The sequence below is a fragment of the Cricetulus griseus genome, chromosome 8 (genome assembly GCF_003668045.3).
Source record: "Cricetulus griseus strain 17A/GY chromosome 8, alternate assembly CriGri-PICRH-1.0, whole genome shotgun sequence".
NCBI classification, from domain to species: Eukaryota; Metazoa; Chordata; class Mammalia; order Rodentia; family Cricetidae; genus Cricetulus; species Cricetulus griseus.
Window position 1 is genome coordinate 45,594,675 of NC_048601.1, and position 14,634 is coordinate 45,609,308.

The window sequence follows — 14,634 nt, forward strand, 5'->3', positions numbered from 1 at the left end:
AACAAAAACAAAAACACAACTCTCAGCCGCAAGTTGGATGCTTCTGGCAGCCATACAAATCTAGCACCACCCAGGGAGGGAGCGTGTTTGCCTCTGTGCTCACTTCTGCCAGGGTAGAGGAATGCTGGACACCCAGAGACAAGGGAGGCTGCAGCACACCACACCCCAGTCTGCACTCCTCCTTCAGCAACACACAGGTAAGTACTGGGGGAGTGCTGAACTGAGGAGAGCCTGCATAGCCAGCAAGCACTGAAAGTCAAGGGCTCTGCTCTGAAGGTGAGGAGCAAAAGGCTTCCTAGATACCTTCGGGACTCTAGCTAGCTTAGGTAGGAAGACTCTTACTCCAGTCAACACATTCCTGAAAGGGTCCTATTGTGTTTGATTGTTCTCTGTGTCTTTGTGTGGTACTTTTTAGCACACCTTTCTATGTGACATGAAAAGGAACTAAACAGTAACCAAATGCTTATTTATTTGTGACACATCTGAGTCTGGTTAGGAATCTGTTATTCACTTATATCCAAGAGTTCTAGGATCTTACAGCAGGCTTTGCTGCAGAGCTCGGAAGTACTGTATAACACAGAGTTCAGTTCTCGGTGTCAGGATTTTAAATAACCCAAGCGGACCAAAGCGAAGGCCTATTAGATGATGCTCCCAACACAGCAGACAGGAAATTTTTTCATAATATGTCAAGAGTCGCCAAACATAAAACTGTGCTCACAATTTGTGGTCTCAATGTATTTCTTATACCACACATTCTGTTTCCCCCCCTTCAGATGTCAGAAACTGAGTTGGAAAAGATAAAAGGAAGAACAGCCGAGCATTTTGAAAATGACAAAAATAACATTCCTTGGTTAAAAGAAGGTAAGTCACCATCTTCTGGATTTGCTTCTACTGCTGTAAAAATGCTGCGTTTTGCTTACAATGACAAGCTGGCTCAGGAGGGGCAAGCATGTCCCTGGAGTTCAAATGAGACCAGCATTCTGCCTTTCTGTTATTATACACATGTGGCCTGAGCTGCAGTCTGAGAATATTCAGTATTGAAACTGTTCTGTTGTCTTTGGGTTGCAGCAAACAGATTCCACAGTTCAAAAGACCATTGTCTCTGGAGCAATGGTTCTCAATCTGTGGGTTGAGACCCCTTGGGTTTGCATATCAGATGTTTACATTATTATTCATAATAGTAACAAAATTACAGTTATGAAGTAGTGGTGAAATAATTCTACGGTGTGTGTGTGGGGGGGTGGTTCACCATCATGAGGGACTATATTAAAGGGTCGAAGCATTCGGAACATTGAGAACCACTGTTTGTGAGGGGTTGGAGGGGTTGGAGGGGCTGGACATGTATCTTAGCTCCAAGAAGACAGTGTAATTTGAGGATGCAATAATCACCACAAAAAGAAAGGTGTGCTGTCGGCAAGAATGCCTACAAATAGAATCACCATTCACTGCAGTTAAAGAAGCCACTGTCCCCAGAGGAGGGTGCTGCGACCACAGGCCCAGCATGCGTAAGAGCACTGCTTGAAATACACACACAAATCAATATGTTCTCCTTTGAGGAGTACAAATTAGTGCCGCTTCTGAAAATACATCCAGGCTTGTGATTAGTTACTAGAAGGATTGTCTTTACAGCTTTTTTGTTTTTCTGGACATCTTCATGCCTCTTATAGGAACCCAATTTGATATTTTACCTAAATAGGAATATGCGTCTTTCTCATAATGCCATTAAGCCGTTCTGTTAACAAAAAACAGCGTTTGTGTTGTAAGGTCACAGAAGAGTCTAAGGACTAAGTTGAGAAGGTGATACAAGCTCCAGGCAATACTGATGGCATTAACCACACTGACGTGTTTATTGGCATTTATTGGCGATGATGCTGAGTCATCCTGAGACCCTGTGAAGCAGTGATCGTCAATAATTCACCAATGAGAAAACTGAGCCCTAAAGAGTCTAAGGAACTTGCCTAAACTTGCAAGATCAGGAAGTGTGAGAGCTGGGACTGGATCCCAGGTTATCGAATTTGACAGTACATGGGCTCAACCATCACGTCACCAGGCTAAGGGGAAATGATGGTTCAGTCCCCTCTAAGTATGGAATGAATGTGTGCTCTAAAGAATGCTTGTCTACTGTATTTAAAGCAATGCCAACACACACCATCCTCGTGCACTTTATCCTTAATCCCACACTACCTCCACCCTCATTCAACTAAAATATTTTTGAAAGCATTCAACTAAAAATTATTGATTTCTTTTATCTAATTGGTCAATAATCAAGGCACAGTAAGGGCTCCTCTCCTTACAATACTCCTTAAGAGGGCAGGGAGAAGACTTGGTGAAGTGCTTGTCATACAAGCAAGAGAACCAGAGTTTGGATTTCTGATATCTACTTCAGAAGGCATGGTGACGAATGCTAGCAATCTCAGTGCTGAGGAACCTGAAAGAGGAGGATCCCGGAGGATTGGTTGTCATAGCCAGGTTAGCAGAACCAGTGAGCTCCAGGTTTCATGAGAGACCCTATCTCAAAATTAAGGCACAGAGTAATAGAAGATGACACCCAACATCAACTTTTGGCTGCTTCTCTCTCTCTCTCTCTCTCTCTCTCTCTCTCTCTCTCTCTCTCTCTCTCTCTCTCTCTGTGTGTGTGTGTGTGTGTGTGTGTGCGCGTGTGTGTGTGTTTCCCTCTCTCTCTCTCCCCCTCTGTCCCTCTCTCACCTGTTCTTCCATCTTATCTCCCCCTCTCTCCCTCTCCCCCTCCCTCCCTCTCTCTCACACACACACCCCAGAGATTGTATTTCAGGCTCAGTCATATGAAGTATTTTTGAATTCATTTACTAAAAAAGTTTCAGGGCCCAAAAATTCTCTGATATATTTTACCCAAAAAATATTTTATATGCAATCTTTCTAAAACAAGGTAAGGCGGAAAATATGAACTTGGGTCAAAGACCACCCCCCAGGTTTTTCTTGTGAATGTCAAGTCTATTAGCTGAAGCTGCCTTTTGCTACTGTATTACATGAAGCTCATATTATTTAGTTTGATTTTAATTGTTCCACATTGTAGACTAAGGTAGAAATAATGATGGAACCAATACACCAATCATTTCCAAAGAATTCTCTTTAAAAAACTATGTCCATTAAGTACAACTTAGGCATTGAATTCTTGTAATCTATAAGATCTAATTTCCCAGGTGACCTGTTTTTATCCCATTTGGACACTTCATTTAAGCTATACTCAAATTATGTTTACAATATTTCATAAAAGGAAATGGAGCCAGATGCTAGATGACAACATCTTAATTGGGAATTATCAGGATGAGTTAGTTTCGAACATAAATGTCTTTCATTTTTGCTGCTAAGAAAAAGTGTATGGGTTGGCAAAAAAGAAGGTGGAGGGGGGACTAATGGGCTCAGCAGAAAGAATACAGCATCTGAAAGCAGTCACCCATGACTTTAAATCTCAGCTCAGCTGCTTCTCACCTCTGTGGCCATGGCTTGCTGCTCAACCATCACAGGCCTTATTTCCTTCATTGGTGTTAGACTGTGTGCTTCACATGAAGGATGAGGGTTTATTTTTTCTGTTTCTTAAAAACATGGCTGAAAAACAGTATTTCTGAGATCTTGGTTTACTCTTGGAAATGTCTGTATTCATAAATGCGCACATGTTTTAGCAGGTTATCTGTGCTCTTATATTTATTTCCTAATACAACCTACTCTGCAATAGAGTTGTGCCCATCTTACAGACTGGGGTTGAAAAGGATCTGGGTCATACTCAAACTTGCAGACTAATGAATTACAAACAGAATCTCAGACACTTGTCTCTGAGCTGTAAATTCTCTTATTATTATTATTTATTATTATTATTGTTGTTGTTGTTGTTATGGTACTTTATCATAATAACTTCCCCAACTCTGTGCAATCAAAATCTATCCCTCCCCCACTGCCCTGCCTTAAAGATAATGAAAAAAATCCTTCAAGTTGCTCAGGAAAGACTTTTTTCCTTGAATGAACAATATAAACACTTTCCCCAAAGCACTGCCTCTGTTTACCCACTGTAGACCTCTTGGTAAATTCTCCCCATTGCATATTCAGGGATGAGGTAGGTACTCACTGGGGTGGTCAACAAAGTGTACCCAGAGAGTGCATGACCTCAGTTGATCATGCAACCAGGACTAGACTCACAATCACCACCTTCTACACACTGGTACTTTTCTACATTTTCATCTTCAGACAGGTCTACATTAAATGCAGTCTAAGGCAGCATCTGATAAGCATGCAATAATGGGAGAGAAGGTATGAGGATGCAGAAGCCAGTAAAAAGAAACACACTCCTTCCAAGAAGCTGATGTTTCCATCATCTTGATTTTGATGGAAAGGTCAACAGCTCTTGCATGACACTCCTTAAGTAGGTCATTGGCCTGGTAGCTTCCAGGGTGATGTCAAAGAGCAGAGGAAAGCCACACCCAGGGTTATACAGGATAAACAGTGCTTTAGCAACAGCATTTAAAATACACTAATTTTAATATGAACTGAATTTTACTTCCTTCTTTCTCAAACCACCTAGAAGTCTACCAATGCCAGCCATGCCATCTACAAATGCTAGGCTTCCCAAAGTTCAAACTGAGGTAGCTGTATATCTATGAGTTTAAATCTATGAACCTATCCATCTATCATCTATCTACCTATCCATCTAGCTGTCTGCCTATCAATCATCTATCTACATACAGATCTTCTATCAACTATCTATATCTAGGTGCCTGTTGATCTAACTATATATCCAGCTACTCACATACATACTCTACTAACAAATGTCTATCTATTTATCATCTTCTATCACTCATATTTTCTATAATCTATATATCCACTTATATACTTACCTACCTATCTATGCATATAGCTGTATTTTACACTTGCATATATACTCTACTATCTATCTATCTATCTATCTATCTATCTATCTATCTATCTATCTATCATTTATCTATCTCTATCCATCCATCCAACTACTACCTATCTGAATATGGATCTATGTACCATCTATCATCTCTCTGATTTTTTGATCCTAATAGAAGCAATTTGGGATACAGGTGGAGCCATAGAAAATGACCCAACGCATAGGACATCATCCTTTGAAATGAGACTTCTAGGTACCATACTCTGGGAATCCTTGTTCTGAAATAATGAGAGGATGGGGTGATATTATGAAATAAGCAACAGAAAAGGTCAGCTGCTTCCCAAAATGTACAGACTCAGGGAGATTGCAAAGACTGGTCACCATGTGAGGAAAACAAGGGACTCCTGGTGGCCACACCACCAGAGCAGCCAGAATGGAGTACTTTGGTGCATGATAGCTCATTATTTGTTTATACATTGACCAAAATGAAAGGGAGATTAGCTGAGTTCCACCTTGGTTTCAAATAGACAGACATTGACTCCATGTTGCCCTAGAGATCTGAGAGTAAGAAACAGTATATTGAAATATGGGCTCAAAATGGAGTAGGAGAAAAAGAGGAGAAGGGAAAAGGGCAAAGGGTGGATCCTTTCAGCAGCCCAAAGCAAGGAAAGCAAGATCTGGATAAAACTCATAACAAGGACAGAGAGAAAATAGGCCCCAATGTGAAAAACTATATGGAGGAGAAATTGATATAACATAGAAATTGGGGTGGAAATTACAGGTAGAATAGGTTGATGTGCAATACCCCATTAAGTCAGGGAGCATTCTGGGTAAGCATTTCAGTGCTTGTACCTTATACCATTTGATACAGATGAGAAACATTCAGATAAAGAGATGGGAGCCCTGAAATTGTGGCCATTTACAGTTTAAAATCACAGCACTGCCAGTGTTTGAATTGCAAGCAATTTCTTAGAGCATCTCCTGGTTCTTGGGAGACACTGGGAATCTGGATTTTGATGGGAAATCTCCTGATTGCTAAAGATTAAGTAATAATAGCCACAGCAACAATAATAACAACAGTTACATACCATGTGTGACAAACAAAACCAGGTTCCGCCGTCCATTTCAATAGGTTGCCAATTTGTGGCTTCTGTTCTTGGAGTTTGTATCTCTAAATATCTTCTGATATAATTTCCTAAAAACTGGTTTTCTGTAAGCATGGCTTCATAGGCACAGTTATCCACTTTTCACCTCTCTAAGCATTGCTGTTCATATAGATGTGCATATTAATTTATTTGAGTAAGTCACGGTAGAAGTCAGGATGTGAATTAAAGAGAACAGAATTACTACATAGTCGTTAAAGAGGACAGTTACCAGACATTGTGTTAGTAGAGTATTCGCTTTACATCTGTCACAAGCAGAGGGAGGAGAACCCAATGCAGCCCTTATCTTCTTAGCAGTGACTTGGACTCTTGAACACACAGGTTATCATTCAGCCAAAAGTAGAGACTGACAATCTATACTACTCAAAAATAGCATAGAGCATGCCAACTCCACATTTCCCAAATCCTCTTTTTGTAAGCAATGCAAAGGAAGCTTCAAATGCTTCAACTCTGTGTTTATTTGCAAATGACAGTGGGAAAGTCAAAGACTTCCATATATTGGCATTCCTAAGTTCACTGGACTTCCCTTTCATGGAAGGCAATTTGCTCATTTGTTCAATTTCAAGTCATAAATATTAAAATGCTTCCAAAATATCAACTTTATTCAATTTAGTTACCATTTGATGGGGGCTCCATTTGCACTTATACAAATACGCTAGGTGAAGAAACACACAAAAACAAAGTTTCTGCTCTTGAGAAACTTGGTGTCTAGGTGCTCTATTATAAGCCCAAAATATTAATGTATGCTAATTTTGTCAGTCATATAATTCCCATTTCAAAAGTGTGTGTTTTTTTAATATCTATATTAAAAATTAAGCCACACTATTGTCTGTTTTAAATTGTTAGTTTATGTGAATAGCCTATCTTGAGATAATTTTTATCTTTAAACATAGGATAGAATCATTAGCTATTATATGTTATCCAATAAGCTAACTATAGCTAAAGAGAAGTTAATAAATAGCATGCTGTTTTGGTTTTAAGTATAGCTGACAGGAGAAGTTATACATAAAAACATGTCCTTGGAAATCATATAAATACATAAAATAAGGATTTTCTTAGTCTTCATACATTTTATTTTATGATACAGAATACCAAAGAACACACAATGCATAGAGTGAAGAAATTTCGTTTCTGAGGATTCTAGCTTCCAAGGCTGCGGAGGCCATGGTCAAAATTCCCATAGTTGCTCAGGACTTTCTTGCTATGTCTTCTCACCTTGACACAAGTTTGGGGGTGACATATTCAAAGCTCAGCAGATGATATGAAGACAATTTCACATAGGTAATTGCTCAGAACATTAGACACGTGCGCATTTCATCTAGCGAAAGATGATAACAGGAAAAGGTTATATCAATGGAGGTGGGGAAGACAGAGTGGAATGAAGACATGAGGAATCTGGGCTGAGAACTGGCTGATGCCTCTATGCAAGGCACTGGGGGAAAAGGGAGTCCAATGCTGACCTCTGCTTTGTGATGACATCATAGACGCTTAGTGGAGAAGAATGAGAGAAAAAAATGACCAGAGGAGGGAGAATGGATGAGGTGGGTGGAACAACTCAAGCATAAATTGAGTAAACATCCCAAGTGAACTCTCTTTGGAGCATGAGGATATTAAGTCACATAGCCAAGAAAAAGACCCCTTCAGATTTCACTCACAGATGAAAGATGTGGAGGCTGTTCTTATAGAAGCAATGGAAATTAAGTAAAAACATTTATGAAAAGAAATCTCAAGCTTGATGGGGCCAGGGCAGTTTAAGTATGTCATGCTTAAATAGTAGAGGGAATGAGTAGTTAAAATATTTGCAGACCACAGTGCTCTATGAGTATAGGCAGGGAGCTCACAACATGGACCCTCTCCTAGGCATTGCATCATCTTCACCTTGGGAATGCCTGCTAATGATAGGGTTCATAATACAATAGAACATATCCCCTTGTGTTGTATTTTTCCAAGAGTATAAAGAGCTACCTACCAAGGGTTGGCAGGTTACTTTTCAAGAACCAAGCAAATTTAAAAGAGATCTCATCATTTATTTGAAAGAATACTAAAGACATAGACTGTAGTTACATTAATGAGAATGGAATTGATTGAAGGCATGAGAGTGGCTCATAGTCCCACAGGAAAGCTGAGCTCTATGTCCAACAGGAACTAATCTGACTCTGATGAGCTTAAGAGTGTGACAGTATATCCAGGGTATCACTCCTAGAGTAGGTGGTCTCTATGTAAATCTGTCTTCTCTGTCTTCTCCTTTAGAATCCAAGTCCTCTAAAATGAAGTCAACTTTTCAGCCAGAAGTCCCTGCTCTGGTTAGTAAAACTTGACAGACACGCTCAGGTAATGAGTTCAGAGAGGAAACAGGTTGTGGCATCCACAAAAAGGATAGAAGAATTGGTGCTTCCTCCAATCAAAAACACCCTAAGCCTGTCTTGTGGTGACTGGATTCCCAGCATCTCTCTCCATGAGGAGAGAGATTTTTCTTAAGAACATGACATGCTTGTGATAAACCACTAAACATTTCAGAAAAGAAGACTACTTACTTTAAATGAGTTGGCCTTCTACTAAAATTCCAATATCAGTTTATTTTATATTTAGATAGTTCAGGAAAAGATGAGGTCTTCTGTGTTTTCAGAAATCAACAAATTAAATTCCAGAGCCACATCCACAGCCAATGGTTGAAATCTTGTTCCCATTAATCCTATAAAGGAGTAAGTTCATTTCATATAAAATGATGACATTGATCCCAATGGATGGCTGAGAAGATGCCATGTCAGCCTCGAGACTCTGACCAGATGAATTAATCAGTGTGAAGTCCCATAAGTTGTTCAGCCACAGATTTAAAGACTCTCTTTCAACGAGGATAGGGTAGTACATCAAATCCAGAATGATCTTAGTTCATCATTATTAATTGCAGTTTTATGAACTAGGAGTGAAACAATCCATACAGACTGGGAGCCAATCCATTTTATCTCATCAGGAAGAAGAAAGTGATAGACAACCACAACCAGAGAAATTTCTACCTTCTAACAGAGACTGCCTGTACACCACTCATTTTTGTGTATGTCACAACAGTCATTGATGTGATGTACCTAATCAACATTGCTAGAAAGAGCAATCTTACTGGCAGAGGAAAAAGTCCCCTAAATTCTATGCCTCAGGATAAGGACATTCCATTTCTGGTAAATTCTACAAAGATACTTTACATTTATACTATTATGGCCCATTTCTTTCAGCTTCTGAGCCACATTTAGAGGGAATACTTCCTAATAAAATTCACCTGCATGAAGTGTTCACCAGACCATTAGTTTAAAAAAAAAGAGATAAGAGGAGGAATATGAATAGACAGAATGAAGACATCACTCAGTAGGTGGCATCAACCATTTTAGACATTATTTAAACCTGCCAGGAAATAAATGTACAGCAGAGACAGAAAGCAAGGACAATGACAGTAGTTTTGCCAGTGTGTGACTTCCAGAAAGTAGAAGGGACAACTCACAGAAGTGAAGTATTACATTAGACACCAGGTGCTAGTTCTCCTTTGATGTTTCCCTGTGGCAGCATAGCTTCTGAAAGGCCAGGCAGCACTGTAGAAGGTGAAGGTTATATTTCATAAATTCTAGTCTCCAATTATAGACAACATGATCTGCACTGTAGCTCCTCATGATCTCATGTTCTTCCCAACTCAAACCAAGAGTTGACAGATAGACACCACGATACTTGGGTACAGATTTTCCTGGGTAGAAACTTTAGTAGTAATGATAGGAAACCAAATTCCTCTCAGAGATACAAAAAGGTACATTTAAATATATCATTTCTAAATTTCATAAAATGAATACCATCTACAGAGATGGGGAGATGATTTAGTTGTTAAAGGGCCTGCCTAACTGTAGGTGTGTAGGCTTGATTCAGATCCCTAGAACCCACATAAAAAACCAGTCACAGTAGTGGATGTCAGCACTCCTAGAACTGCAGGATGGGAGGCAGAGACTGGGGTTCTCTGGAAACTCAGGGGCCAACTAAATCATTCTCCATGGTAAAGGTCCAGAACAGTAGGGGATCTCAAAGAAAGATGCCTAAAGATTGATGCTTCTGACCTCCCCATACACACATGCAAATGCTCCCTGACATGTGAAGGTGTACACATAAAATAACTAACATACTAAATAAATGATAATACATAAGATCTCTACAAACAAACTCCTCTAGACAGTGATGACAATAGCACATTCTGTATTCACACCACATATTAATAAAAGTAAAAGACAGCATCCTTCCCATGTATCTTAAAGCTATTTTCTCAGTTCACTGTGTGCGTGTCTAGATAGATAGAACAACTTATTCTACTGTAGAAGCAGAGTTTAGTTTATAAAATATATGAAATTACATAAATCAAATCAGCAAATGTTTTCATCACAGAATTATCCCAGGAAGACACAACAGTTCAGATGCTCAAGGAACTTAGAATTTAACTAGGGAAACAAACACTGGCAGCATGTCCCAGTCACCAGAACTCAGCAAAGCACAGGTTCATTAGCTGCACTTGAAATACAGTAGCATGTATGAAGCTAATTTGGAAGAATCTTCTTCAGGGTGTAATCTTAATCTCACTTACTAAGCCACAGGAGTACACCCAGTCCTTTAGACAGGCACAGGTTTCCCTAGGAAAACTAAAAAAGGGAAATGACTTTGTTTTATTTATTAATGGAATTAGCAGGTTTAGATGAAAGGAGTTATAATAAGGTGTCATTTAAAACCATACCAATAACTTGAAAACCATTGAAAGTTCTTTATGTCCCATAAAAGAACTTACAATATTCATTATCAGCTAGCCTTAATAAAAATAACAACTACTAGTTATCTCTAAAGTGATAAAAATATAATAAAAGAGGTAAGTGTATAGGTAATAAAGAGTTAGCTCACATTCCTAAATAAAAGCATATTATTTGATGATTAAAGAAATAAAGAAGAAATAGCACTGAGGATGCTGTGTTTTTCCTTCAATAACACATTTTGGAGACATGGTGTATTTAAAGGACTGAATACGTTAGAGCTACCAAAGTCAGCATTCCCTTAATGTTCTAAGATCACAGGCCAGCCTTTGTAAATTAAAGAGCCCGCTGCCTCTGGGTTCTAAGCCAAGGTGTCAAGTACAAGTTCTGTGACATAATTGATTCTATGATAGAAGTTTTACTTCAGAAAGTCACTCTGGTCATCATCACACTAGCACACAATTATAAGAAATCACTAATTCTCATGATTGTAGAGGCTGAATTGTACCAATTAAGAACCAAGTTTAATCTTCAAAAACACACAATAGGAAAAGCTTCATGGTGGAAGACTGGAGGGCATATGGTCACATGGATTGAATTAAATATTTTATCATTCTCTTCACATTCTAGTGGTATGTTTATTTAATATCTTCTCTGTAAGAAAACATAGTCATTTTATGGGATGAGTACATACATATATCATATAATGTGCCTATAATTTATGCCAATATGGTTTTCATGAAGAGGTGGTGTGTAGGAAAGTTCTCTCCTACCTCAGTGGATTTAGGTGAAAGAGAGCTGTTATGATATTAATAATTACTCAAAGGCATGGATGTATTTTGTTTATCTCTCTATTGGAGCTACCTGACCATGCTGAGACCTAAGTAAGAGCTCAAAACTAGTATAGATAAAGGAAAGAATAATCCAATAAAGTCAACGAAATTATGAGAGTCCAAAAAGAAAAGACTATAGCTAGAAATGAGCAATATGGGGTATTAAGCTGGCATGAAAGCCTCAAGGAGAGTGTTAATAGCTAATGTTCTAAACTGGTGGATTGTGATGGCTGAGAGTACAGATGCAACAAAAGTCTGAGGTGTGTAGTCTGCCTAGAGGACACTAGTGGTGTTTGACTTGGTAAATGTAACCCAAGAGTTGAAACAGATCTTGACTGTGTTGTGACATCCTTTCAGGGTCAGGCAGGATATAGACACAAACTGAATGTTAAAAGAAGACACCATCTATGCCTGAGCTTAGAGTCATGAAGGCATAAAGGCCCTACAGAGAGGAAAATCTATTCTGTGCTTTAGAAACATGTGAAATTTGACAATCTTTATGTAAATGAGTTAGAAGAGATTGGAAATGAGACTGCTCAGAAGCTCATGGAATCCATAGATGAGGAGGAATGATTTCCCAGTTGTAATATTGGCTGTGAGAGCAGCAGAGGCCAAGAGCTGACTCTGATGAGATTGCCAGGCCCAACACTGTGATCGTGAACTAGAGAATAATTAATGAAAGCCAGATGCATTTTTAAGATTCTATTCTGGATTTAGTTGAAATTTCTAACATGTATCTGTGTGTGTGTGTCTCATATAAATCATGTGTATTTAATTCAGGAAAATTATAAAATGAAAAATCACTGCAACTCCTATCACCCATAACCATTTATATCTTTTCCTCAAAATGCAGAACAATTCCATGCATCTTATATATGCGTTAAATTGTGTAAGTTGTATACATGCATGCAAGGATGTCATTTTATAAATATGACTAAGCAATGTATTGATAACATAATATCCTAACTCAATGAATTAGCATGAATAAATTCCTCTGTCAACAATCACAGAATTATACCAGTATTTATTTCAGCAGCTGTATGCCCAGAATTCCATTTAGTAACAAAATTACATAACCAAAGTCGCTCATTTATTTTGGATCTTCACATTATTTAATTTTTTTGTTCTTAATCTCAAACAATATGTTACTAAATGCTTGGATTATTGTTATAGGTGGACTTACTCAAACCCTGTGTAAGTTCCTGCAGGTACAGCTCACATTCTTTTGTACATCTCTGCCCCAGGATAGTTGCCTGAAAGTTTATGCAGAAAAATCTCATCATACCTTTTCTTATTAATAAGGAACATAAAGTCACGGGAGTTTGAATAGCTTGGTCCAAAGTCATATAAATAATGGACAATGGATTCAAGCCACTTACCCACATCTTCCACAGAGCATTCCCCTTCGAGAAACATCTGCTGTGAAATAGAGTTGAAGTAGAGTAACCAGGAACCCTCTCTGCACTCATTTAAATAACTAAGATTAAAGGCTGGAAAGTTTGCGGAAGGCACTGAGGACGATCAATCTTTAAGCCATTCCTCCATTCAGCTGGTTTTTCTGAACTCCAATTTCTATCACTGGCAAAGTGATCTGCATGGGAAAGAGACCTTAGTTATGGAATTAGTCAGAGTTAGAAACTACCTTGCCTGCTGATGTCAGTGACTGAGAGGTATGAAGTGCTCAGCAGCTGTTTTGCCATACTGTTCCATTCAAGGCTGAAATAAAACCCGGACTTCAGATCCCATAATGCCCATAATTAAGACATAAATGAATTGTATGGATTAACCATTTTAATATCATCCCCCTTGATACTGGCAAAGCAAACAAAACATGGAGGGGAGTAGGGACATAGAATCTGATTCTTCTTGCTTATCTTTATATGGGGAAAAACCCTTGAAAATCAAACATAATATCAAATGGTAGAGGAAAAAATAACTTCAGTGGCAGAATTAACTGTGACCAGATCAAGAAATAGCAATATAGTTTACCTGGTTAATAAACAGATAAAAAAAATCTGCAAACCTAAGGATATTTGGGTGACAAATCTAACATTAATTTTCAAATGCCCTAATCTGATAACAGCATCTCTACAGCTATAAAATGATAGTGCATACACTCTCGGCCTCTCATCATTAGCACATACAGTCCCATCATCAACCATAGAAGAGACACTTTTTCTTTCTATATTTAAAAAATTTTAAAAGTAAATAACAGGAATTTGAAAAGAACCAAACATATCACACTGTTAAAGCTTTAAATCAGACACAAACATCTCTCAACCACATTAAACCCAGTGCAACCATTTCACATTTCAATTCTGAATTAGATTCAATTATACAGTAGTGGCCCAAAGCCCAAGCATCATTTTGTTAAATTTTCTTTTGGTGCTATGGATGGACCCTAGGGCCTCTGGGCAAGAGCTTTCCCACTGAGCTATATTTCTAGTAGCCATTATGATAATAATTCCTTTTCATCAAGCCATTTGTTTTAAATAGTCAAATTAGACTTTGCAAAATGCCTTGTAATTTTGGTGTGCACCTCACAAAAGGAAAGCAAGTGGCAAAATGTTTAAAGAAATGTTTGACTCATAGGAGAAGAAATTAAGTCTAATGTTTTCCACAGTCTTGAAATAGAAATTTAACATACCCCAAAGACTGCTGGTTATACATGTGAATACATATACACATAAAATATGTGCACAAGGTACCAAGACATGTACAATCATTGCACCCATTACTCACCAGCAGAAACTACAGGGGCTCTATGACTTTATCATCAGTAATAAGACAGATTAAATGAACCTGGTGGGGTATGGAAAGTGTATTTTAATCAGAGCTCTCTGGTAGCCTAAATATCTAAATTCCTAGTTTCCATAAACATGTCAGCTTCCCTGATCTTCACAACTTTACCAGCATCTCCTACCTTGCGTAATTAACTGGGTAGATTCTTTGCACTTTGCTTATATGAGGACTCATTTGTAATAAGGAAAAAT

General features: G+C 38.4%; 1 protein-coding gene across 1 annotated transcript in view; it reads left to right on the plus strand.

Annotated features, from left to right (window-relative positions):
• The first annotated feature begins 773 nt into the window (after positions 1–773).
• Positions 774–14,634, plus strand: part of Mdfic2 (MyoD family inhibitor domain containing 2) — a 104,162-nt gene continuing 90,301 nt past the window's right edge. Inside the window, exon 1 of the mRNA XM_035448610.1 lies at positions 774–861. Coding sequence (XP_035304501.1) covers positions 774–861 — 88 coding nt within the window. The remainder of the gene's footprint in view (positions 862–14,634) is intronic.